The 24,855-nt window shown below is 42.7% G+C and overlaps 1 protein-coding gene across 1 annotated transcript in view; it reads right to left on the minus strand.

Annotated features, from left to right (window-relative positions):
* Positions 1–25: 25 nt before the first annotated feature.
* The window catches only part of LOC120920114 (insulin receptor-related protein-like), a 70,946-nt gene continuing 46,116 nt past the window's right edge, over positions 26–24,855 (minus strand). The window contains exons 3-4 of the mRNA XM_040332026.1: positions 1,733–2,045; positions 26–41 (exon numbers count right to left, since the gene is read on the minus strand). Of these exons, the coding sequence (XP_040187960.1) occupies positions 26–41; positions 1,733–2,045 (329 nt within the window). The remainder of the gene's footprint in view (positions 42–1,732; positions 2,046–24,855) is intronic.

Here is a 24,855-nt window from a genome sequence, read left to right on the forward strand (position 1 = left end):
TGTGAACAAGGTCAACATTGGACTCCTACTTAAGAGTGGCTCTTAAAAGCAAGATAAGAAAGTGTAAAGAGACCAACTAAACATGTCTAATAAGACAAAGAAGAGTGTACATTTTCTTTCTTGTATCTAGAAAAATGGACACAGCTAAAGTCCCGTACGTAGAGACGAAACACATCGGTACAGCTTTCTTGGATATATATATATATATATATTGAATAAATCCCCAACAGTGTCACCAGCAAAGCACCATCATACCTCCTCTTTTTACTTGGGTGTCGCATCTGTCATTAGGATGTATGGCATTATTTTTTTTAATAAATCCCCTTGGTTTACCTGCACCATTTGGAGCTTTTTATCCCTGTTGGGCGCTTTGATGAGAACGCCCATCACAAACACCATCTCCTGGATTGGCTCACCCCTGGTTGGTCGTCACAACCCTTTCGGTGGATTTGGAGCCCACAGACCCATCTTTTGGGCTCTACTGGCCTTCTATCGATATAGCCCTGGAGTCCTTGGAACGGAGGGTTCTAAAGCCTAATTGACCCATTGTCGTATGGTACGTGTGTCCATCACAGCTGGCAAGAGTACCCTCTTATCTTCCTTTGGAAACCTTTTGAAGATTTTTTTTAAGCATCCGAATACACTCCAAATGACATCTTGAAGTGGATATCTTTTTGGTCAATTTGGACTTCGGTGCTCATTGTGTGTACCCACATTCGAGTGGACTCACTTTTCACAATATATATATATATATATATATATATATATATATATATATATACACACACATATATATATATATATATATATATATATATATATATATATATATATATATATATATATATATATATATACACACATACATACAACTATTTGTGGGCCTTACTTGCACATCATCATTTTGTTTGTATTCATTTTCACTTTGGTTATTATCGCTGTGTATTCTAGTGAATCAACACGATCATCATTTATTCCGTTTCACCATTTAGCGCAGTGGTTCTCAACCTTCTAGTGCCATGACCCCTTGATAAAATTTCCCAAGTTGTGGGGACCCCCAACAGTAAAATTATTTTCGCAGCATGGGTATTATTATTTTCGCAGGCAAGACAAGTAATCCTAACCCACCGACGTTTAGCACTTCCTGAGTCCCTTCCACTCATACAGTATTAAAACGCCTATGGTGCATTTTAGGATGAGTTGCAGTGCTGGTGGGGAGTTGGGATGAAGTAGCACTGCTGGTGGGGGGTGGGATCAGTGGCAATGCTGGAGGGAGTTCTGATCAGCCAACTTGGGTGCTCTTGATCAAGGTCATCTGCTGATCTTAGAACTGTAGTCGGGACTTCTAATGGCAACTATAGTCATAGGTAGTGTCTCCGGCTTCACTGTGCCCCCGACTGTGGTATCTCGCAGCAGTGACACCTATGTCAAAAACAAAAGATGGGGTCTCCTCCAGCCCCTCCCACTTCACATTCCTCACCAGTCAACGAACTTCAAGTCTCTGCCCCCCAGCCATGCCGTGAACTGAAGAGGCTGAGTGGGCGGCTGCGGGCTCCAGAGACAGCCCTGCTGAGTGGCCGTGAAAAGGCTGGGAGAGCGGTGTGGGCTTCAGGAACAGCCCAGGATTCGGTGACCCCTGCCAAATCGTAATTTGACCTCAGAGGGGGTCCCGACCCCAGGTTGAGAACCACTGATTTAGCGCTACACTCTATTACCCAGATTATATACCAACCTGCTCTCATTCCTGGTGTATCCTGGTGGACACTCTGAAAGACAACGGTTCTCATAAATGACAAACTTGGAAGACTCCCGTGGGTTCTCTGAGACTTTCCGCAGACTGGCGCAGTACTCTGATGTGATGCAACGCCAGCCCTCATACTCGTATGTATTGGCCGGACATGAAGGCAAGCACTCTTCTTTGAAGAAAAAGTTTCGACACGCCACACAGGCCTGACTGTCTCCAGTCTTACTACATCCTCCCAGACATTCACTGTGGCAACATTCCCCGGTACTGGTACAGGCAATCTCATTGCCACAATTACACACTGAAATAGAAAGATAAAAGTTAGATAAGGTGCAAAGAACTTAAGAAAATACATGTTTAGACATCAAGCAGAATTACAGATCAACTGCACATCATCTGTAGTCAAATCAACACGGGAGTAACAGCATACGCGTTACGTGGTCATTTATTTTTGGTACTTCTCTTGTGCAGCTTGATACCCCACTAGTTCTATTATTATGGCCACTGGCATGCATAATGTCTAAAATTGTCAAGTCATTCTACTGCTTTGGACATGCCAAACAAGGTACTCACTTCATGAAGGTTTGTGGTCCCAGAGACCTTTAAAAAGATAGAAGGTACACCTACATCCTCAGAACCCTAAACATGAAACTGGCTTTTGTTAAAGAATAAAAGCGACATCTAGGAAAAATGGAAAATACTTCAACAATATATAGTAAATAATAAAAAAGGGAATTAAATGAAAGTATGGACCTGTAGGTACAGTAGATGCAGTTAGTCACTTTGCCACTAGGTGACTTTGTACCAGAATAGTGTCTGGTACAGAAGGTAGTGGACAAAAGGCACCTTTTAAATAGAGCTCCCCACAGTGATGCCAAGGGTGAGTCAGCACCCATATATGCTAGGTGGGGAGGAGCACACACTCTGAGGGGTGGGGGGGGGGGGGCATGGGAGCCACACACTGCACACCTGTGAGCATGTAATCTACAAACGTGGGCCCTGGTCAGGGCAGGAGGCTGGGTGGAGTGGACCTATATGCAGGAGGAGCTGGCTGTAGTCATTATGTCCCTTATGGAGGTGGGGGCTAGGTCATATTGCAAAAGGCCTTTAGGCCAGGCTGGAGATCCCTGTATGAAGCTTGCTCCCTGGAGGGTTCCTGGAAGAGGTGTATCCAGCTAGGAGTTGTGTTCAGATAGCACAGTCCTGCGAGTACTTATGACCCTGGGAAGAGGCTAAATTGAAGGGAGATGGCTGTGAGATGATGCATGTGCTTTCACTTGAGACTACTGCGGACTGTCCATTTAATGCAATTTACTGAGTATGCCAAGTGACTCTGGTTTGTATGTCCTTGTGATGTGACCATCTTGACATTCCCTGAACACCGCTAGTAAAGTTGTATTTATTAAAGTTGACATTCCTTTTTGAATATAAATGTAGCGCTATTCCCATAGGAGCTGCTGGTTTAGATTTTGGGTTTTGCATGTTGCCTCAAAGTTCGTTGTCCAGGGGAGAAAGTTTGTAGAAATTGCAATGTCCACACAAGATGTAAAACCTTCAACTGTAGGCTTTATTTTTGCTGCATAAAACTTGTGAAGGAAGTAGAGAGTATAGGGAGAAGGGGGAAGGTTCAGGTACACGGATGCACAAAAGTATTCAAATTTCAATATTCGCCACTCACTCTTGAGTGGGTATCGCTCACATGGATAGACCCCTCTCACATGGCCTAGCAGCCGGAATAATGCATGGACAGTATAAGAACAGTCTCTGGCACAGACCGTCTGAGAACACAGAATGCATAGTCAGGAATCCTCTGCCACAGGATTTAAAGTCCCAAACTTCCTGCCTTACAGACAAAGAGCCTTTAAGCCAATCCTGCGGACTGCAAGACAACTTGCGTAGCGGATCCCTGTTCCTTAACGAGGTTACCAGGCCTATCCCGAGACATCAGCTTGCCTTGCTCGTCTCCTCCAGGGCAGGTCCTCCCCGGTTTCCTTCACCAAGAAGCTTCCTCCACTTGTATGGACAGCTTGGTATCCCTTGTAGAACCATAGGCCCCAGCCAGCATAGCTGGGCCTACTCGACAGGAACACAGCCTCAGACCAACGTGGTCCAGAGACTGAAATCACGTACACCCACCTCGCGCCTGGAGGGCCACGAGGCAAAGGACCCCGAAAAACTGCGTCTGCCCCTTAAGTACCCCCTCCCAGCATGAACAGCGGGGCACCACTCACACTGGGGTGCTGCTGAGAAGTTACCCAACACACTCTGGTTTGCTTGAGTTCCAACATGGGCCTAAAGTGGTAATGTCACCTACAGGCAACAAGGGAAACTTCTACCGAGCACGAACATAGCCAAAATTAACAGAGTCTGAGCCCAACTTTCGGCTCAGACACCCCTAAATTTACAATAGCACCCGACTCTTTGGGAGACCAGCGCTACATAAAGGTCTATGGCCGGAGATGTCATGAAGAGGCCTACAGCAAGGGGCAGGGTACAAGATGACACAGGGGTCAAACATAACAGGAACTGTAGAACTGTGTTCTCACAGGGCTGGAGAAGGTGTAGGGCCTTGGGCTTAGATGCCAAAACTAGTCACCTGCAAAGCCCCTCTTAGGGTCCTTTCACACGTGCGGACTGTTTTTTAGATCCGTTTTTCATCAGTTGTCATCCGTTTTTCATCAGTTGTCATCCGTTTTTCATCAGTTGTCATCCGTTTTTCATCAGTTGTCATCCGTTTTTCATCAGTTGTCATCCGTTTTTCATCAGTTGTCATCCGTTTTTCATCAGTTGTCATCCGTTTTTCAATACGTTTTTTCATCCGTTTTTTTTTTTTTTTGTTAGAACTTTATTTTTATTACATATTTTGATGAAAAATGGATGTTAGCGGATCGGATGTTAAACGGATCGTCCGCTAACATCCGTTTTTCGTCCGTTCCGTTTTTTTGAACGGAAGAAAACCCTATTTTTCTTCCGTCAAAAAAAACGGAGCTTAACGGAGACGGATGTTAATGGACGTTAGCGGATGCTCATCCGCTAATGTACGCTATCCCATTGGAAAGCATTGCAGTCCGTAAACGGACGTATGAAAAAACGGACGAACGGTCCGCACGTGTGAAAGGACCCTTACAGATGCATAACAGACACCCCGTTACATTTTTGAAAAAGCCCGTCATCCAGACAATAACGAAAAACTAAATTTTGGCTGTAACGGATCTCTAATTAATTTTACATTCCTAGACTACATTCTTGCTTTTGTAGGTAATATTAGTCAGTGGCCACATTTCCTTAGAGGCTGAAATTTGACCACAAATTCATACCACCGTTAAAAGCATAGGCCACTGTTAAAAAGCATAGATATCTAAGAGGACCTTTGATGTGGATAAAATATTGAATGTCTTTTGACAAGTACACTCAATCATGGTATCTCTGTCATGGTACCACGATACTCTACGTGTAGGTCTCAGTCAATGAATTAGATTTCGGTGTTTAAACATTGACACAAGTTGAGCAAACGAAGCACGAGGAGCAGAAATGCTGTGTTGTAATAAGCAGATTCCTCCGTTTCCGAGAAAGTCACCCAGACAACCAGGAGTCTAGAACCTAGAGCTGAAGCAAAATACTGTACCTGAAAGACGAAACAGGTTGGCAAAAGAACTAGCAGGGCACACATTTTGTTTTCTGCCCCTGGGCAGTCATCGTTCTTTATGTGTTTACAAGCCAAACATGACCAATAAATAAATGTATCCCAACATACAAAACTTTGGCTGCCAAATGCTGAAGGGAGCCAAAATCTTTTGCTAGATGAACAAGTTTTGTTGTGGTTTCAAACTTGCTTTGTGGGCAATTAGCAAAATTATGTATAAAAATGTTGCAATACCACGGACCTGGGAGACCTTTTGGTCTACTTTCTGAAGTGCAGAACAAAACAGATGCTCTTTGGATGTCCCAGCTGGCCAAGTTGGAAGAACCCCAAATCCGTTACGCTCAACAGAGATGGGTTTGGACAGATTGGATTGTCCGCACATGAGTACAGCCTACAGCTGGTGACGCATGTTACAGTCTAATTAACCACTTAACACCCGGGCCTTTAGGCAGCTAAATGACCTGGCCAGTTTTTGCGATTCGGCACTGCGTCGCTTTAACTGACAAATGTACAGAATATAACTGAGTACTAACATTTAATGGGTAAAGTTGATCCAGGGTAAATCCGATTGCCTCTCGGGGGATCAGGAAGCAATTTTTTCCCCTGCTGTAGAAAATTGGATCATGCTCTGCTGGGGTTTTTTGCCTTCCTCTGGATCAACTGTGCGTATGGAGATGGGTGTATGGGATTGTATTGTGTTTTTTATTTTGTTTGTTTGTTTATTTATTTATTTTTTTGTGGTTGAACTGGATGGACTTGTGTCTTTTTTCAACCCGACTAACTATGTAACTATGTAATTGCGCGGCCGTGCGATGTGGCTCCCAAACAAAATTGGCGTCCTTTTTTTCCCATAAATAGAGCTTTATTTTGGTGATATTTGATCACCTCTGCGGTTTTTATTTTTTGCGCTATAAACAAAAATAGAGCAACAATTTTGAAAAAAATGCAATATTTTTAACTTTTTGCTATAATAAATATCCCCCAAAAATATATAAAATCGAAGCAGTACTTACCGTTTTAGAGAGAGATCTTCTCCGCCGCTTCTGGGTATGGGCTGCGGGACTGGGCGTTCCTAATTGATTGACAGGCTTCCGACGGTCGCATACATCGCGTCACGATTTTCCGAAAGTAGCAGAACTTCGGTGCGCAGGCGCCGTATAGAGCTCGTGACACGATGTATGCGACCGTCGGAAGCCTGTCGGAAGACTGTCAATCAAATAGGAACGCCCAGTCCGGCAGCCCATAACGGGAAGCGGCGGAGAAGATCGCTCTCTAAAACGGTAAGTACGGCTTTGATTTAAAAAAAAAAAAATAACACCCGATTCCCCTTGACAAAATGAGCCTCAATCTAATGTTAAAAATAGTTTTTCGGGTGAACTCCCGCTTTAGGAATTATTAAAATCACTGCTCCCGAAAAAACTTCAGTTTTGAAAACTTTTTTTTGCATTGATACATGTCCCCTGGGGCAGGACCCGGGTCCCCAAACACTTTTTATGACAATAACTTGCATATTAACCTTTAAAATTAGCACTTTTGATTTCTCCCACTTTTAAAGGGTGTTCCGCGGTTTTCAAATTTGCCAGGAACACCCCAAATTGTTCACTGTACGGCGAATGGGCAAACAGCCAATGTTTGAGTCGAACTCATGTTCGCCTCTAAAATAAAGCTCATCCCTACTGACCATCACACATAATGTATCAGGAGTTGTAGATCTAGTAATTTTAGTGGGGGTACCCTGGGGTAAGAAAGTTAGGCCTGCTTATCAGTAGATAAGCCGACCTAACTCCGAATCTACGCCGCCGCATGTTTAAGCATATGCTCAAACAGAGATACACTTAAACATATCTAAGATAGGCCGGCTTGCGCCGTCCTATCTTAGATTGCAATTTTTCGGATGGCCGCTAGGTGGCGCTTCCATTGCGGCCGGAGTAGATTATGTAAATGAGCTTGTACGCCGATTCACGAACGTACGCCCGGCCGCCGCAGTCGAACTACGTCGTTTCCGTAAGGCCTTAGGCGGCCTAAAGTTATTCCACCTATGAGGTGGAATAACAATGTTAAAGTATGGCCGCCGTTCTTGCCGCGAGGTTAGAATTTTTTACGTCGTTTACATCCACGTCGAAATCAATAGGCCCGTACGGCGTACTTAGCCACAATGCGCACTGGGGAATGTAGGCGCCCGGGGGATGCGCAGTAGCAAAAAAATTCTAAAAACGTGAGGTCAAGCCTCATTGCCATACAACACGCCCCCCTCCAACCAATTTGAATTAGGCGCCCTTGCGCCTGCCGTGATTACACTACGCTCTAAGTAAGGAGGTAAGTGCCTTGAGAATCATGTACTTGCCTCTCTTACTTAAGGCGGCGTAGTGTAAACACGCTAGGCTACACCGTCTTAACATTGCACGGCTATATATATATATATATATATATATATATATATATATATATATATATATATATATATATATATATATATATATATATATATATATATATATATATATTTTCATTCAGGTACTACATACTGTAGATGTTGGTAAATCTAAAAGGCGATTGCACAACCAGACTGTAGTGTTTATTGTAAAAATCAGAACTTGCATGTTTGGTTATTTTAAGTGAATCTAGTCCGGGAACAAGTTTGAAGGAACGCTCTGTTCTCTTATTTCACATCAACAAACACAGGTTCCAATTTTCACCATAGCTCTTAGGCAAGTAGATTGGATCTCTGCTAGCCAAGTGCCTGTAGCCACCAACATCCTTGTCTTCTCAACAACTTTAAAGCTGGCCATAGACGGTTCGAACCCCGGCTGGTTCAGCAAGGACCAGTCAGGATTTGAATCATGTGTTGGTCACTGGCTGATTGTACCCAAGTTGATTGATAGATCAACTTGGGTACAACAGCATGTCGGATTTTACATGCGATTATTGCCAGCGGCTATAGAACATAATAGTTTTGGGAGGGATTCCCCCACCAGCACCGACTGTGCTGATGAGGGAATTGATGCAATTTTCTTTCCTGCAACTAAACACTCATCTATGTCCGTCCCAATATCTGAACCTGTAAAAAGTAGCCGAGTGTGTTCCATAGTCCTGGCCCCACCTTGAGGCTATTCCTGCATTGATCACTGTAATTGGCCAGCATAGCTACCAACCATTACCGTGGACCACTTGCTGTCTTTCACAGCTCGATTTCTGTGCTGGGGGCACACAGCGAGATGCTCTCAGCAACGAAACGTTGGCCACCCAACGACACATACATGTTACGTGTGGGTGCTGTATCCTGCCCTTATGCCAGAACACACGTTAGGCAGTTGTAAAGGGGTTAAATAAGGTACATTAAAGTGAACTTCCATGTAGATTTCCCACTAGGGATGAGCTTTGTATTCGAGTCAAACTCATGTTCGACTCGGACATCGTATGTTCGAACGTTCGTCGAAATACAAACAAAACGTGTTGTTTGCGCCAAATTCTACGTTTCACAGACCATAATTCACTGCGGCATTGCTGGCTGATGATTGGCCAAGCATGCACTATGACCCACATGCTTGGCCAATCACAGCTTGCAAAAAACGGAGAGCCATAATTGGCCAAAGCCAGGGTGGCTTTGGCCAATTATGGCTTAGGGGGTTTAGTACACGCCCCACACTATAAAAGGCCGTCTGCAAGTCGGCCTCGTGTAGTGTGTTGCGGTGGTTAAGAGAGGACAGAGAGAGTGTCATTTTTTTCTAGGTAGATAGAGCAGGCAGGCTAGTCAGTTAATGTTACAGTGTGTAGAGGATATATATATACATCCCAGGTGTTGTACATATATTTATACACTGTATAGTTTAGCTAGATCAGTTCTTCCTAATTTACTGGCAGGCAGGTGATTGTGCTAGCTGCAGTATTCTTAAGTGGTTTATTGCCTGTGTCCTCTGTAGTTTGCACCTAAAGCTTCTTGGTGTGTACTGGCCGTGTGCTCTTTAGTGTGCACCTAAAGATTCAGGAGCAGTGATTTTAATGATGCTTAAATGGAAAAATAAAATGAAAAATTCCTTTAAATATTGTACCTGCTGGGTGTCTACAGTATGCATGTGAAAACGTCTTTGAGAACCCGGGTCTTGCCCGAGGGAACATGTATCAAGGGAAAAAAAAGTTTTAAAAACTGTCGTTTTTTCAGGAGTCCTGAAAAAAAACGACCATTTTTAAAACTTTTTTTTCCATTGATACATGTTCCCTGGGGCAAGACCCAGGTTCTCAAAGACGTTTTACGACAATAACTTGCATATTAGGCTTTAAAATGAGCACTTTTGAATTCGAACTTTTGAGTCCCATAGACGTCAATGGGGTTCTAAATGTTTGCGTGAACGTTTGGTCCGTTCGAAGGTTCTGGTGCGAACCGAATGGGGGGGGGGGGGGTTGGGGGGAATGTTCGGCTCATCCCTATTTCCCACCAATGGAAAAAATATGATTTCATGAGCGTTAGTTATGCATTATAGGGCCATGTGCTGCTTTATTTAGTCAATTTATAAAGAAAATAAAAAAATTACACACACACACACATGCACTTTTTTTTATTATTAGAACTGGGCTGGTTTGTGGTTGCATTTGATTCCACAAATTGTTCCTCTGTTGGTTTTGGTTGCCGTGTCAAATTGCCTTTACACAATCACGATGCATGAATTGTCTACCTAGATGGTGTACTACAATGAAATCTTGGGGCGGGATTCAGAAAGAAGATACGGCGGCGTATCTGATACGACAGCGTATCTCTGAGTCCGGCCGTCGTATCTATGCGCCTGATTCATAGAATCAGGTTACGCATTGATATGCCTAAGATCCGACAGGTGTATGTCACTTACACCGTCGGATCTCAGGCTGCAATTCCAGGCCGTCCGCTAGGTGGCACTTCCATATCTTTTACGCGTTGAATATGCAAATGAGCATTTACGCCGATTCAGAAACGAACGACCGCCCGGCGCTTTTTTTTTTTACGCCGTTTGCGTTCAGCTTTTTCCGCCGGAAAGTTACCCCTGCTATAGCAGGGGTAAGTGCGGCGTATCCTATGTTAAGTATGGCCATCGTTTCCGCGCTCAGTTTTTAATTTTTTACGTTGTTTGCGCAAGTCGTTCGCGAATATGGCCGGACGTAATTTACGTTAACATCGAAACCAATGACGTCCTTGCGACGTCATTTGGAGCAATGCACGCTGGGAAAATTTGCGGACGGCGCATGCGCTATTCGATCGGCGCAGGGACGCACCTGATTTAAATAGTACACGCCCCCTAGCCGCGCAATTTGAATTCCGCCGGGGGAATTACGATACGCCGCCGCAACTTTAGAGGCAAGTGCTTTCTGAATAAAGCACTTGCTTCAAAAAAATAGCGGCGGCGTAACGTAAATCAGATCTTTAGATCCGCGTAACCCATCTGAATCTAGCCCTTGGAGTTGACAGTGTAACTGCCATAATCAATTAGGTAAGGGAAGGTTCCGGATAGCTGCACTCCAAAAAAAAATGCCTTTATAGTAAAAATATTTCACAAGTACAAGCCACATCAGAATACAGGACAGAAAGTGACGCGTTTCACACTTTCAACAGTGCTTAATCATTAACTGCCGTAATCCACAGTCTATATGTACAGAGTAAGGAAACCGCATAATGCCTTCTACTCCGAATCCAGGCTTCAAATTTTAATTTTATTGCTAGGCTGAATTCTGAAGGTCACCCACAAGAATAATTCTCCCTTTCAACAATATAACGTGCCCAACACTGGAAAATTAAAGCAGGCTACAGGTTCTGGGGGCATTATGCATTGGAAGGCAAGTCTGACTGAATATAGTCAGACAGTTTATTACCAGTACAGGTGACCTAAACTCATAATGCATACTTGACATGCAAAGGCATTCCTACATATTCTATTAAGTTCACTGGTGACTGTCTCTACTGCCGTATTTGCTAAAAAAAAAAAAAAAAACACAACACAACACATGCACAACACACTTTTCTCTGTGACGCCCTACTTATACGTACCATTTTTATTTATTTTACTGAACAACAAAACAGTCTAATTCAATTGTTTACTGACACTTCAAACCCGCATCTGACAAATGCCTAAAAAAACTCATCACAGCCAAACACAGGGCTTTTTTTCAGGGAGAACTTGGTGGGGGGGGGGGGGGGAAGTCTGGTATCTGTGTTTACAAGTGACAGCTCTGCACTGGTATTTAATGCCCCTTTAAGACCCTCCTACTGTTCGTGAAATTTGACTGACCACACCCATTATTTGATGTGGATTTGGAGGGCGTGTGTGGGAGGAGGGGTTTTGGGGGCCGTGGTTGAGTTCCAGCACCTATTGTTTGAGAAAAAAAGCCCTGGGCAAAAGGATATGTGAAGTTAGCACAGGGACTGCTTTGGCACAGACGTTGACACGATTGAGGGTAATGTATTAAAGCAGAACTTCACCTTAAAAGTGGGAAGTTCTGCTTTATGGCCTCCCCCTCCTATCAAAAACTTTTTTTGGGAGGGCGGGGGTACCTGGTTTTGACATGTACCTGCTTCCACTTCCAGTTGGATTGCCTAGACAATTCCACCAAAAGTTCATCCCCCCCACAACCTTCTGGGACACGTCAGTTCCCAGAAGGCTGCAGGACATACTCTAAAATCCATGCAGTGGGAAGCTGGCTGTGAAGCCACAAGGAGTCAGCCGGCTTCCCACAGTAAACATGCCGGTGCCCCAAAGTGTGATGGACTTGAAACTAAAATGAAAAGGTTATGTTATGATTAGAACTATTAAAATGTTTCTCGGTTTATATTTCTTTAATTCTTTTTATATTTCCATATTTCTTTTTATATATGCATATGTATGTATGAGAATGATCAATACTGCTTATTTTCCTTAAAGAGTTTATATCAGGAATGATATATGATGTTTTTTTAAGTCAAAAGAACACAGCATTGAAATTGAAGGACAAGCATGTTCTCCCACCCCCCCCCCTCTGTATTTCCTGTATAGCTTCAAGAGGAAACTGACTTTGCCCCCTCATGTCTCCCCCGCAGAAGGAATTTGTGTCTCGTGACTTTGGAAGGAACTTTGAATCTTGTAACAAGAACTGTCTTGTACTATGAAGAAGAACATGGAATAGGAAACCATCCCTTATATGAACTGGCCAATGAGGGTTCCCTGCTAAGCACAGGGGCCGTGTAATAAGGGGGCTGGGATGAATGAATTATATGGGTTGACCAATGAGAATGCATTTTGTGATCGTGTGCTGATAATAAAGGCAACTGCCCAGACGACAGCCATTCTCTCTGCTGTTGAAACGTTGGAAGGTGAGCATGTGGTCTGTTTTCTCCATAGATTGCACTGTTTCACCATAGTAAATTTGAATCAAACGGTAGAAATGGGTAACCCTGAGATTGTATCAGGAAATCAATTAATTAATGTCTCTATCAAAAGACTTGCGAAGAACTGGCCAGGATGAGGATGGCACTGGACAGGCAAGTGTCCTTTTATTAATAGTCAGTAGCTACAGACAGGGTGAAGATTCTCTAAAAGTTATGGTCAAAGCTTACAGGATAAAGCTGAACTCTTGGCAGATAAAAAAACAAACAATAATAAAAAAAAAGACCCCATTGCCTCCTGGGAAATGATGACACTCATTTCCCAGGAGTCTCAGGGCATTACTGTGCCTAAAAATTGCCCAGCATGCACCTCTCCCTGAAAAACCAGGAAGAAAAAGGAACTGGGCTTTACATGCCCACACATATGATGGATACAGCCACAACATGAGCTGGAGGATATACGGCAAGTGTTTGCAATGATTTCTGGAACGATTGGGGAGCTATTAAGTGTTTAAATAGTCCCTAAAACATATTAAGGACCGCCTCCTGCACATATACGTCGACAGAATGGCACGGCTGGGCACAAGCACGTACAAGTACGTCCTCTTTAAGTGCCCAGCCGCGGGTCGCGGCGCGCGCCCGCGACCCTGTCCGAAGCTCCGTGACCAGCAGACCCGATCGCCGCTGGAGTCCCGCGATCGGTCCCCGGAGCTGAAGAACGGGGAGAGCCGTGTGTAAACACAGCTTCCCCGTTCTTCACTGTGGCGCCGTCATTGATCGTGTGTTCCCTGATATAGGGAAACACAATCAATGACATCACACCTACAGCCACACCCCCCTACAGTTAGAAACACAAATTAGGTCACACTTAACTCCTTCAGCGCCCACTTGTGGTTAACTCCTAAACTGCAATTGTCGTTTTCACAGTAAACAATGCATTTTTTGCTGTGAAAATGACAATGGTCCCAAAAATGTGTCAAAATTGTCCGAAGTGTCCGCCATAATGTCGCAGTCACGAAAAAAAAAAAAGCTGATCGCCGCCATTAGTAGTAAAATAATAATAATAATAATAATAATAATAATAATAATAATAATAAAAATGCAATAAAACTATCCCCTATTTTGTAAACGCTATAAATTTGGCGCAAACAAAATCGATAAACGCTTATTGCAATTTCTTTTACCAAAAATAGGTAGAAGAATACGTATCGGCCTAAACTGAGGAAAAAAATGTTTTTATATATTTTTGGGTGATATTATAGCAAAAAGTTAAAAATATTGCATTTTTTTCAAAATTGTCGCTCTATTTTTGTTTATAGCGCAAAAAATAAATAAAAACCACAGAGGTGATCAAATACCACCAAAAGAAAGCTCTATTTGTGGGGGAAAAAGGACGCCAATTTTGTTTGGGAGCCACGTCACACAACCGTGCAATTGTCAGTTAAAGCGACGCAGTGCCGAATCGCAAAAACTGGCCAGGTCCTTTACCTGCCTAAAGGTCCGGTGGTTAATGTGATTAATTTTAGCTTGCAAAAATATTATAATATATATATATATATATATATTTTTTTTTTTTAATTGAATATAGATTGGACTTATGGTCCCCGAACCAAAAAAAAAACAAGAAAAGACACAAGGTAGTTGGACTATTGCGGTACAGGTAGAGTCAAATATAGAAGTGCATGTATAGAAAGAACATACATTTTTATTAATCTCTTCTGGATTGAATGTCACCCAGCAGATCCAGAAGTGGCAGAGAAAATGATGGTTGCAGATGGGGTGGTGACAGTAAGCGTGATCTGTCTGCATGATGTGCAAGAGTGCCGTTTACATTATGGCAACTGGGCCTACTAGTAGAGATGCAGCTTTGGGCCAACGTGGTCCCGCGGCTGGAAATCACACAATACATACCTTGTGCCAGGAGGGCCAAGAGGCAAAAGGACCCCAAAACATGGCATCTGTCCCTTAAGTATCCCTTCCCGGCATGCACAGCAGGGCACCACTCCCACTGGGCTGTTCCCGAGGAAAGACACTCAATAACCTATGACTTGCCCGTGTTCCAACACTGGCCTGTGGGGGTATCACCACCTACAGGCAACAGTGGGAAAATGCTATCAGGCACAGCCACTCCTAGGACAGAGGCTAATTTGGCATAAATCATACAGTCTGAGCCACATTATTGGCTCAGACACCCACTAAATTTAACTTGGCGCCCAGTCATTTGGGAGAAGGGCGCTGCATACAGGCCAGGGCTTCTCAATCAGGGTTCTCTGGAACCCTAGGGTTCCTCCAGAGGTTGCTAGGAGTTGCTTGAGCAATGGAAAATTTATCTCAAGATATGTTCTTTCCACTGACACCATGATACTTTAAGCTATCTGTAAGGGAATACTTCTTCCCAATGACCACCAATGTAGGGAGCTGTTTTTAGCCATAATTGTATTTATATATAGAGAGATAGAGAGATAGAGAGATAGAGAGATAGAGAGATAGAGAGATAGAGAGATAGAGAGATAGAGAGATAGAGAGATAGAGAGATAGAGAGATAGAGAGATAGATATACTGAGAACTTGTTACAGCAGATGGAGATCCTTTAAGCCTGTGCATCCAGCGGAAAGACTCCACTTCAGATTTTCCGCGCGTCTTTGTTGAGAGCGCTGCTCTTGTCTGTCGTTTGTCTACATCACACTAATTTATAATGTTTTGTAGATAGCCATTTTTAGCAGGGGTTCCAAGACCGGGAAGTTATTTTAAGGGCTCCTCCATGTTGAAAAGGTTGAGAAAGGCTGCCCTAGACCTTCAGACTTGACATTGAGCAGCTTTCGATAGTGGATGTACAAGCTTGGCTGGTGAAGGTCACTAGGCCAACTTTAATCCAATACTCATGCTGAGTAGTTTATGACAGTAAACTCCGACCAATAATTCAGACTGCTTAATGTCATACTTACATTCTAAAGAATATAACATAGTGAATTGTAATTAGTGGAAGCTCAGACTAAGTCATGATCCATTGAGTAGGACATTCCACACGTCAGGAATAGGTTATTAAAGTGCAAGTTCAGACTTGCTTCCTTCGCTTTGGTGACAACATACAGTAGGACGGGGTCTACCTTTATGCCCCGTACACATGATCGGGATTCCCGACGGTAAAAAGTCCACCGGGAATCCGGGGGGGAGGGGGGTCTGGGGAACCCGAGAACCTGCTTGGTCACTTTCCTTGTGTACGCACCAGAGGTTTTACCGTCGGGAAAACTGCGGTGAGAGCTTTGGCTGGGAATCCTGGCCGTGTGTATGCACCACCGCTGTGTTTCCCATAGGGAAACTTCCAAGAAAAAGAGCGCGGGGAATCGGGCAGGAAAGAAAGAAAATACGTTCTCATTTTTCCCGCCATGTTTTCCAGTGGTTTTCCTGTCGGGAAAACTGCCATGGAGCATACACAGGGCCAGTTTTCTCGGCCAAAAGCGGTCATGGCAGTTTTCCTAACGGGAAAATTGGTCGTGTCTACGAGGCATTAAAACATGGCATTATTAAAAGCAAAATGTCTTCATGAAAAGAACTCATGTCTGAAAAGATATATGAACTATGGTTATCACTTGGCTAGTCAAAGGAAGGACTTTCAGGAGAAAAATACTGTAGAATATAATTTTTACTGGAAAATGGTAAAAAAAACCTGTCTGGTTCTTGGCATTGTGAAGGCCTATAATATTTCTACTGGAAAAGGGTAAAAAAAAAAAAAAAAAAAAGCCTGTCTGGTTGTTGTCATTGTGAAGACTATGCTTGTCCATGGGATTTTGTTGTTCCAATATATGTTTGTTAGCTTAAAGGAAGTAGGTTAGGATGGCTTTTTTTCCCCAGGCACCCATTCAATATGGGAGATTGCCATGGTGGCCTAACTGCCAAAGAGACAATGTTGCTCGGCCCTAAAGTTGAAGAAATTTGGTTGTGACTACCTCCAGGTCTGGATGGCAGTATCAACTGTAGGTTGTAGACCTTAAGGCTTATGTAGTACCCTCACAATTAGGCTGTTGGGTATATCTAGTGCTAACTCCAGTTGTAGGCACAGGAATTGTTTAGTACAGTCTGTTCAGGGTTTCACAGTCTGGGAGTTCGATTACTCCCCCCTAACTCTTGAAGAAGCTTCTGGAGCTTAGGGTGGGAGGTTTCAAATCCCTGGCATTAATATTTAGTAGGACCTAGCCAGTAGCCAATCCCTGGTAAGGTGTGCCCAAATAGTGGTTGGGTTACTGTTAAATAGACTGAAACATGAAGCCATTCCCCTTTTGCCCTCCATAAACATTCAATATCACTTTCGGTTCAACCTGCACTCTGCAGGCTTCCTAGTTCTGAGCCTGTTTCCTGGTTTCTTCCACCTGGTCAGCAGTGGCGACATCGTTTCCTGGAACGGCGTAATCTGCCATCCATCCATATGGGCTCTGTACTGGGATGTGCTTATGACAGGTGCCAAACCTTGCTACCTTTGAGGGTTATTCATTGTCCTTTTATCATTAAAATGTTTAAAATTGCTACACTCCTTTTACAAAAGACATCTTCAGTCTGTTCTGATTTGCTGCTACAATTGTATCAAGATCGTTAATCCATACGGACTATTCATCCTTGCATGAATTTTTTGGAACTGTTCCCGGTCCCACAGTTTTCTCCCCAGGGCTATTACTCAGCCACGCGGTCTTGCGCCTTTTCCCTTTCCTAAATGTAAAGTACCAGATCACTGAACTTCTAGTATCAGAAAGAGTTTCATCTAAACCCCTTGCAAAAGTCAAATACAACCTCAGGCCAGGATCCAAGGAGCTCCACATGACCCCAAGAACGGTGTAAAGACCAACACATGAACTTGCGGGCCCCTACACAGCGCACCACATTTTTTACCTTAGAAATGTTTTATGGCAGGTCACGTTCACTTTATCGTGCCAAAAGCATACATCCGCAGCCCAAAAAAATGCATCATGCAAACAAACCTCCGATTTTGAAATATTCATGCTCATATACTCCACAGTTTCACACAACCCCAGTGTCAGGTTAAAGGGGTTGTAAAGGTTAGTTTTTTTTTCTAAATAGGTTCCTTTAAGCTATGGCATTGTTGGTTCACTTTCCTTTTCTTTCGATTTCACTTCTAAAATGTTTTTTTTCTTTGTCTGAATTACTCACTTCCTGTTCCTCCTCAGTAAGCTTGCCCCCATCATCCGAGCCGTTCTGGCTGGGGGTTAGTCAGCGTGCTTGCCCCCTCCCTTGGGACTACATCCCTGCGGGGAGACGCTGTGAACATTAACAGCTTCTCCCCGCAGGAAAGTATTCCCAAGGGAGGGGCTGAGCACGCTGACTAACCCATACCTCCCAACCCGCACGGACTTTGCTGGACTTTCCAGCATAGACACCTTTTTCCCGCAGTCCCCCGATAGAGAAAATTTTCCTGCACAGGAAGAGGAGCCAGTGGAGGTAGCACGGGAGGAGGTAAGAAGATATCACCTGGGCCCCCCCGCTTATCCACTAATAAATACAGTAATGTCGGGCAGTCGGCAGAAGCCCCCCCCCCTCCTTATCAACTAATGTGTGGCAGTCAGCGGCACCCCCCTCTAATTGATGGCGATCGGCCAAAATAATTCACTGTCCCGCGGTAGCACCCCCTCCTTAACAACTTTCATGTCCTGAAGTTGAATTTTGAAATGTTGGGAGGTATGGACTAACCCCCAGCCAGAACAGCTTGGATGATGGGGGCAAGCTTACAGAGGAGGAACATGAAGTGAGAAATTCAGACAGACAAAGAAAGAGAAGGGAAAGAAGGGAAGGGAAATCAAAGGAAAAGGTAAGTGAGCCAACAATGCACGAGCTTAAAGGAACCCATTTAGAAAATAAAAAAACAAACCTTTGCAACCCCTTTAAACCCTGTTCTCAAATTTCAACCTGGGCAAAAGGATTTTCCCTTTAATGGTCAGTTGGCCAAGAAATACCTGCAGAGTTCCTGGACTGCCTACAAACTGGTTCTAGATCCCACTAAAACTAGACAAACCACCATCTTCGAAAGATGTTTTTTGTTTTCTTATTAATCTTTTGAAGAATGTAGTCAAAGAAACAGGTACGGAGTAAACACGTAATTATACTCCATCCATACACTGTTTGTGTCTGGTGGAAACCTTGGCTCCGTTCACCTGTGTTTGATATGTAAATGGAATAGTGCTGCTGGTTGGGAAATGGCTTCTGATGTGGGCAACACCGATCTCCCCAGGGTGGTATTTGATTAGGGGCAGCGACGGTGGCCGCCAACCGACCTGCATTGGGGGGAGGGGGTTGCACCAGTGTGCTCCAACCCATGCATGGGGAGGCTTTAAAGGACAGCGCTCTCTGATTTTCACGGCAGGAGCAGGAAAAGACCTTGGGCTTAAAGCTCTCTGGATGCCTGGGACTTGCAACCCCCCCCCCCTTTATGGGAGGGTGACGGGCCTGCTCATGTTACAATGCTGTGCTCTGGGAGGAAACCGTGCCCATGTGTCAATCCTGGCATCATGTAATTCCGCGTACACACAATCGTAATTTCGAACAAATGTTCGATGGGAGCTTGTTGTCGGAAATTCCAAGCATGTAGGCTCCATCAGACATTTGCTGTCGGAATTTCCAACAACAAAAATTTGAGAACCGGTTCTCAATTTTTCCGACAACAAGTTCTGTTGTCGGAAATTCTGCTTGTGTGTACACAATTCCAACGCACGAAATTCCACGCATGCTCTGAATCAAGCAGAAGAGCTGCACTGGCTATTGAACTTCATTTTTCTCGGCTCGTCATGGTGTTGTATGTCACCGCGTTCTTGACGTTCGAAATTTCCGACATTTGTGTGATCGTGTGTATGCAAGACAAGTTTGAGTCAACATCTGTCGAAAAAAAAAAATCCACAGTTTTCTCAGAATGTCCGATTGTCTGTACGTGGCATTAGTGTTCGTCTTGCGTTGTCTTTTTGTTACATCTCTTTCACATAAGCGGTCAGTGTTGTGGTTTTGCCCTGCCCTGGCTGTTCACCCAAATTCTGACTTGTTAGGACTGTACACATGCCTTGCCTCGAGTGGAAATTTTTGGAGGGGGCGCAAACTAAAAAAAAAAAAAACAAACACAAATTGCGGCCAGTGTGCCCCATCAATAGCGGGCCAGTTTGCCCCCATCAATAGCCGGCCAGTTTGCCCCCATCAATAGCCGGCCAGTTTGGCCCCATCAATAGCCGGCCAGTTTGGCCCCATCAATAGCCGGCCAGTTTGGCCCCATCAATAGCCGGCCAGTTTGGCCCCATCAATAGTCGGCCAGTTTGCCCCACCCATCCAACACTTACCTTTCTCGGGTCAGCGCCATCCTCCACGCTCCCTCCGAGTCCTCAACGTCTTCTCCCGTCCTCTTCATGTCATCTCTGCTACGATTGGACGCCTGATAGGCATCCAATCACAGCGCCTGTCGCTTCAGCCAATCAGGTGACCAGTAACCAGACCCAGTGCACCTGATTGGCTGAGAGCGATTCTCTAACACAGACCTATGTAAGCAGCGAACGCACAGCAGTGCGCCCTCTGTTTAACAATTTGGAAGCCTATTAGAGCCCACAGGCGATAATCAGGAAGCCTATTAGAGCCGACGGCTCTAATCAGGCACTTCCAAAACACCCCCACCGCTGTAATTCAGATGGCTGGGCACTCGACAAGGGGCCTGACACCTGAATAGCGAGCGGCAGCAGCGACAATAGATGGATTCATGTTGCTTGACGGGTGCAGGAGAGAGGGGGCGACACTCCTGCGTCCTCTATGGATGCACCCGCCACTGCTAACACCATTGGGAACAAAGCCTGGTCTTTGCATTGGCACTGTGCTTAGCAAAGACCAATGCAGATGGTGTACAGGTCCTTTTATTGCCAACTACATAGAAGTTTAGGACATCTGTCGTGATCTCATTTTAGGTAGGTACAAACCATGAGTAGGTGCTCCTCAAACTATTGAAGTCATTAGACGAGGCCACCTTCTTCCATGGCTCCGTGTTCCAGTGCTGATGCTCAAATGCTCATTGTAGGCACTTTTGTCTGGACACAGGGTCAGCGGCTACATCGCCCCATAAACAACAAACTGCGATGCTCTGTGTTCTAAAAACCTATCAGAACCGGCATTAACTTTTTCAGCAATTTGAGCTCCAGTAGATCCTCGGTAGCTCATGCAGCCATCAATGAAATCCACATAGCTAGGAAATGGCTGTAAAGAGGTTACAGGGGGGATCAACAGCACTGAGATGAAAAGGAAGAAAACAAAAAACCCCAAAAAAATAAAACCAAAAAAAAAAAAAAAAAAAATTTAAAAAAAATCCCCCACGCACATTGGGCCAGATTCAGGTACAATTGCGCCCGTGTAACATAAGCCGTTTACGTTACACCGCCGCAAGTTTTCAGTTTTAGTGCCCGATCCACAAAGCACTTACCTGGAAATTTGCGGCGGTGTATCGTAAACACGTCCGGCGCAAGGCGGTCCAAATCGAATGGGGCGGGCACCATTTAAATTAGGCGCGCTCCCGCGCCGGACCTACTGCGCATGCTCCGTTTCTAAATTCCCGCCGTGCTTTGCGCGAACTGACGTCATTTTTTCGATCCGCGACGTGCGTAGCGTACTTCCGTATTCCCGGACGTCTTACGCAAACGACGTGAAATTTTAAATTTCGACGCGGGAACGACGGCCATACTTTATACAGCAATATGTTTGCTGTGTAAAGTTAAGGCACCCAAAACGACGACTAACTTTGCAACGGGAAACTAGACTAGCGGCGATGTAGCGAACGCGAAAATCCGTCGTGGATCGCCGTAACTCCTAATTTGCATACCCGACGCTGGTTTACGACGCGAACTCCCCCCAGCGGCGGCCGAGGTATTGCATCCTAAGATCCGACAGTGTAAAACAATTACACCTGTCGGATCTCAGGGCTATCTATGCGTAACTGATTCTATGAATCAGTCGCATAGATAGAAACAGAGATACGACGGCGTATTAGCAGATACTCCGTCGTATCTCCGCTGTGAATCTGGGTCATTATTCCTAATATATTTGAATTCCTATTGTAATAGGAAAGGTAATAATAGTGGTGTATTCCCATTACAAAAAGTAAAAATTTAAAATATTTTAAATACATTTTTTTTATCAATATATATATATATATATATATATATATATATATATATATATATATATATATATATATATATATATATATATATATATATATATATATATATATATATATATATATATATATATATATATATATATATATATATATATATATATATATATATATATATATATATATATATATATATATATATATATGTATATGAATATACTACTGCTACTTTTGTATTATAAAATAGGAATATACAATTAATTCCTATTATAAATAGTATATTCCTATTTATAACAACAAATGGGAATAAATAGTAGTATATTCCTATTTATAACAACAAATGGGAATAAATAGTAGTATATTCCTATTTATAACAACAATATTAATAAATAGTATATTACAATTGTTATTATAAATATACTACTATTGTTTATTCTTATTATATTAGGAAAAGGTAGTAGGAGTTTATTCCTATTATAACAAATACAGAAAAAAAAATATTTTATTATTATTATTAAAATGATTTACGCTTTTTATTTATTCCTATTAGGAATACAGTGGAACTTTGGATTACGAGCATAATCCGTACCAGGAGAATGCTTGCAATCCAAAGCACTCGCTTATCAAAGCGAGTTTCCCCATAGAAGTCAATGGAAACAAAGATAATTAGTTCTGCATTGACTTCTATGGCATGCAATACCACATGTGGCCAGAGGTGTGTGTGGGGGGGGGCACCGGAGAGCCACATAAATACTCTGGGATAGCTCGGCTGAACTCCGAAACTGAGTATTTCTGAGTGAGTGCTAACCGTTCGAGTGCCACCAGCGCCCCCCTGGCCAAATGTGGTACTGCACACCCCCATTAGCTCAAATTCTGCACACGCAAACCGTGTCAGGATTTAAAAAAAAAAAAAAAAAAGAAGGAGAAGGGGGAAAGAAAAGTTGCTCGTCTTTCAAAACACTTGTTAACCACGTTACTCGTTAAACAAGGTTCTACTGTAAACTACTGCTACTACTGTTAGAATAGGAATACAAATATTAGGAATAAAATATTTATTATTATCATCTTTTATTCCAAATATATTTGTATTTATTCTTATTGCAAAATTATTAAATAATATCATACCATGCATTTATTATTAAGTGTGCAAAATATTCATAATTAATCATAATAATATATTTTTAAATTTACTCATACTGTTATTATAATAGGAATAAAACACTACAGCTACTAAAATGTAAAATTACATTTTAATAATAAAAAAAAAAAATATATATATATATATATATATATATATATATATATATATATATATATATATATATATATATATATATATATATATATATATATATATATATATATATATATATATATATATATATATATATATATATATATATATATATTTTTTTTTTATATATATATATATATATATATATATTACACACACACATACATACATACATACATACATACATACATACATACATACATACATACATACATACATACATACATACATACATACATACATACATACATACAGTATGACACTCTCTGGAGAGTCCTCATCTACCATTGATGACAGAGGCCCGCCGCATACCCCATGACACGTGTAAGATAACCGTGTCCAGGCCGTAGACCTAAAACAAGCGGTGGAAGGGGTGGAAGGCCAGTTTAACTGGTAAATGAGAATTGAATGTTTATCCTGCAGATGCTGCCAAATATTTACAGTAAACATAGAAGCCAGCATGTGGCACGCGTTCATACATTGTACCTGCCGCCTGGAGGGTACAAACAGCTCATGTTACACTGAAGTTCCTGGTTGCAGCCACCACGCCGCATCCTTTAACCTCTTCCTATCGTGCCAAATTATGCAAGAGGTGGCACAGGAAAAACTGGATTACCATGAACCTATAAAAAATGTGTAGGCCATGTAAGCCATGGTCATGCTACAAAAAAACAATCTAGGCTGTAATTCATAAAAAAAAAAAAAAAAAAAAAAAAAAGGGAATTTTTTGGGGAAAAAAAAAAAAGAATATATATTTCCCTATAAGAAGTGTATGAGTTTAGTCATTATTAAATGAATAAAAAAAAAAAAAAAAAAAAGCTGCCGAAGATGCCGATTTTTTTATTTTTTTTTGTTAAAAATTGGCTGGTTAGAGTTCTGTCAGCCTGGTAAATGTTTACATGCTACAATATACAAGCTACTATATATATATATATATCATTAAAACTGTAATCATATAGATCTAAAAATATACTCCATAAAAGATATTTGGGGCGCTTTTTTCTGGAAATAAAATGAAACTGTAGTGTTGATTATACTTTTCAAATTTGCTTCAATGACAAAAACAATTTAGAAGTTCAAGCATAGGTACTACAATTATATTTTCCTGGTAAAAAAAACAAAAAACAAAGTCCATTTCTTTATTTAAAAAAAAATCCTGTTGGGGGCCATTTTTTTTTGGGGGGGGGGGGGTTAATGAGACTTAATGGGCCAGATTCACATATACTTGCGGCGGCGTAACGTATCGTCTATATGTTACACTGCCGCAAGTTTTCAGCGCAAGTGCCTGATTCACCAAGCACTTGCGTGTAAACTTACGGTGGTGTAACGTAAAGGCGTCCGGAGCAAGCCCGCCTAATTCAAATGGGGCGTGTTCCATTTAAATTAGGCGCGCTCCCGCGCCAGACGTACTGCGCATGCTCCGTTTTGAAATTCCCGCCGTGCTTTGCGCGAAGTGACGTCATTTTTTTGAACGGCGACATGCGTAACGTACTTTCGTATTCCTGGACGTCTTGCGCAAAAAAAAAAATTTTAATTCGACCCGGGAACGACGGCCATACTTTAACATGGCTCATCTAAAGTTAAGCCATGTTAAAGCAGGCTTAACTTTGCGACGGGAAAAAATTACTAGCGACGACGTAACGAATGCGAAAACCTTCGTGGATCGCCGTAAAACCTCATTTGCATACCTGACACTGGAAAACGACGCGAACTC

Source organism: Rana temporaria, chromosome 13, assembly GCF_905171775.1.
Source record: "Rana temporaria chromosome 13, aRanTem1.1, whole genome shotgun sequence".
In the NCBI taxonomy this organism is placed as follows: domain Eukaryota; kingdom Metazoa; phylum Chordata; class Amphibia; order Anura; family Ranidae; genus Rana; species Rana temporaria.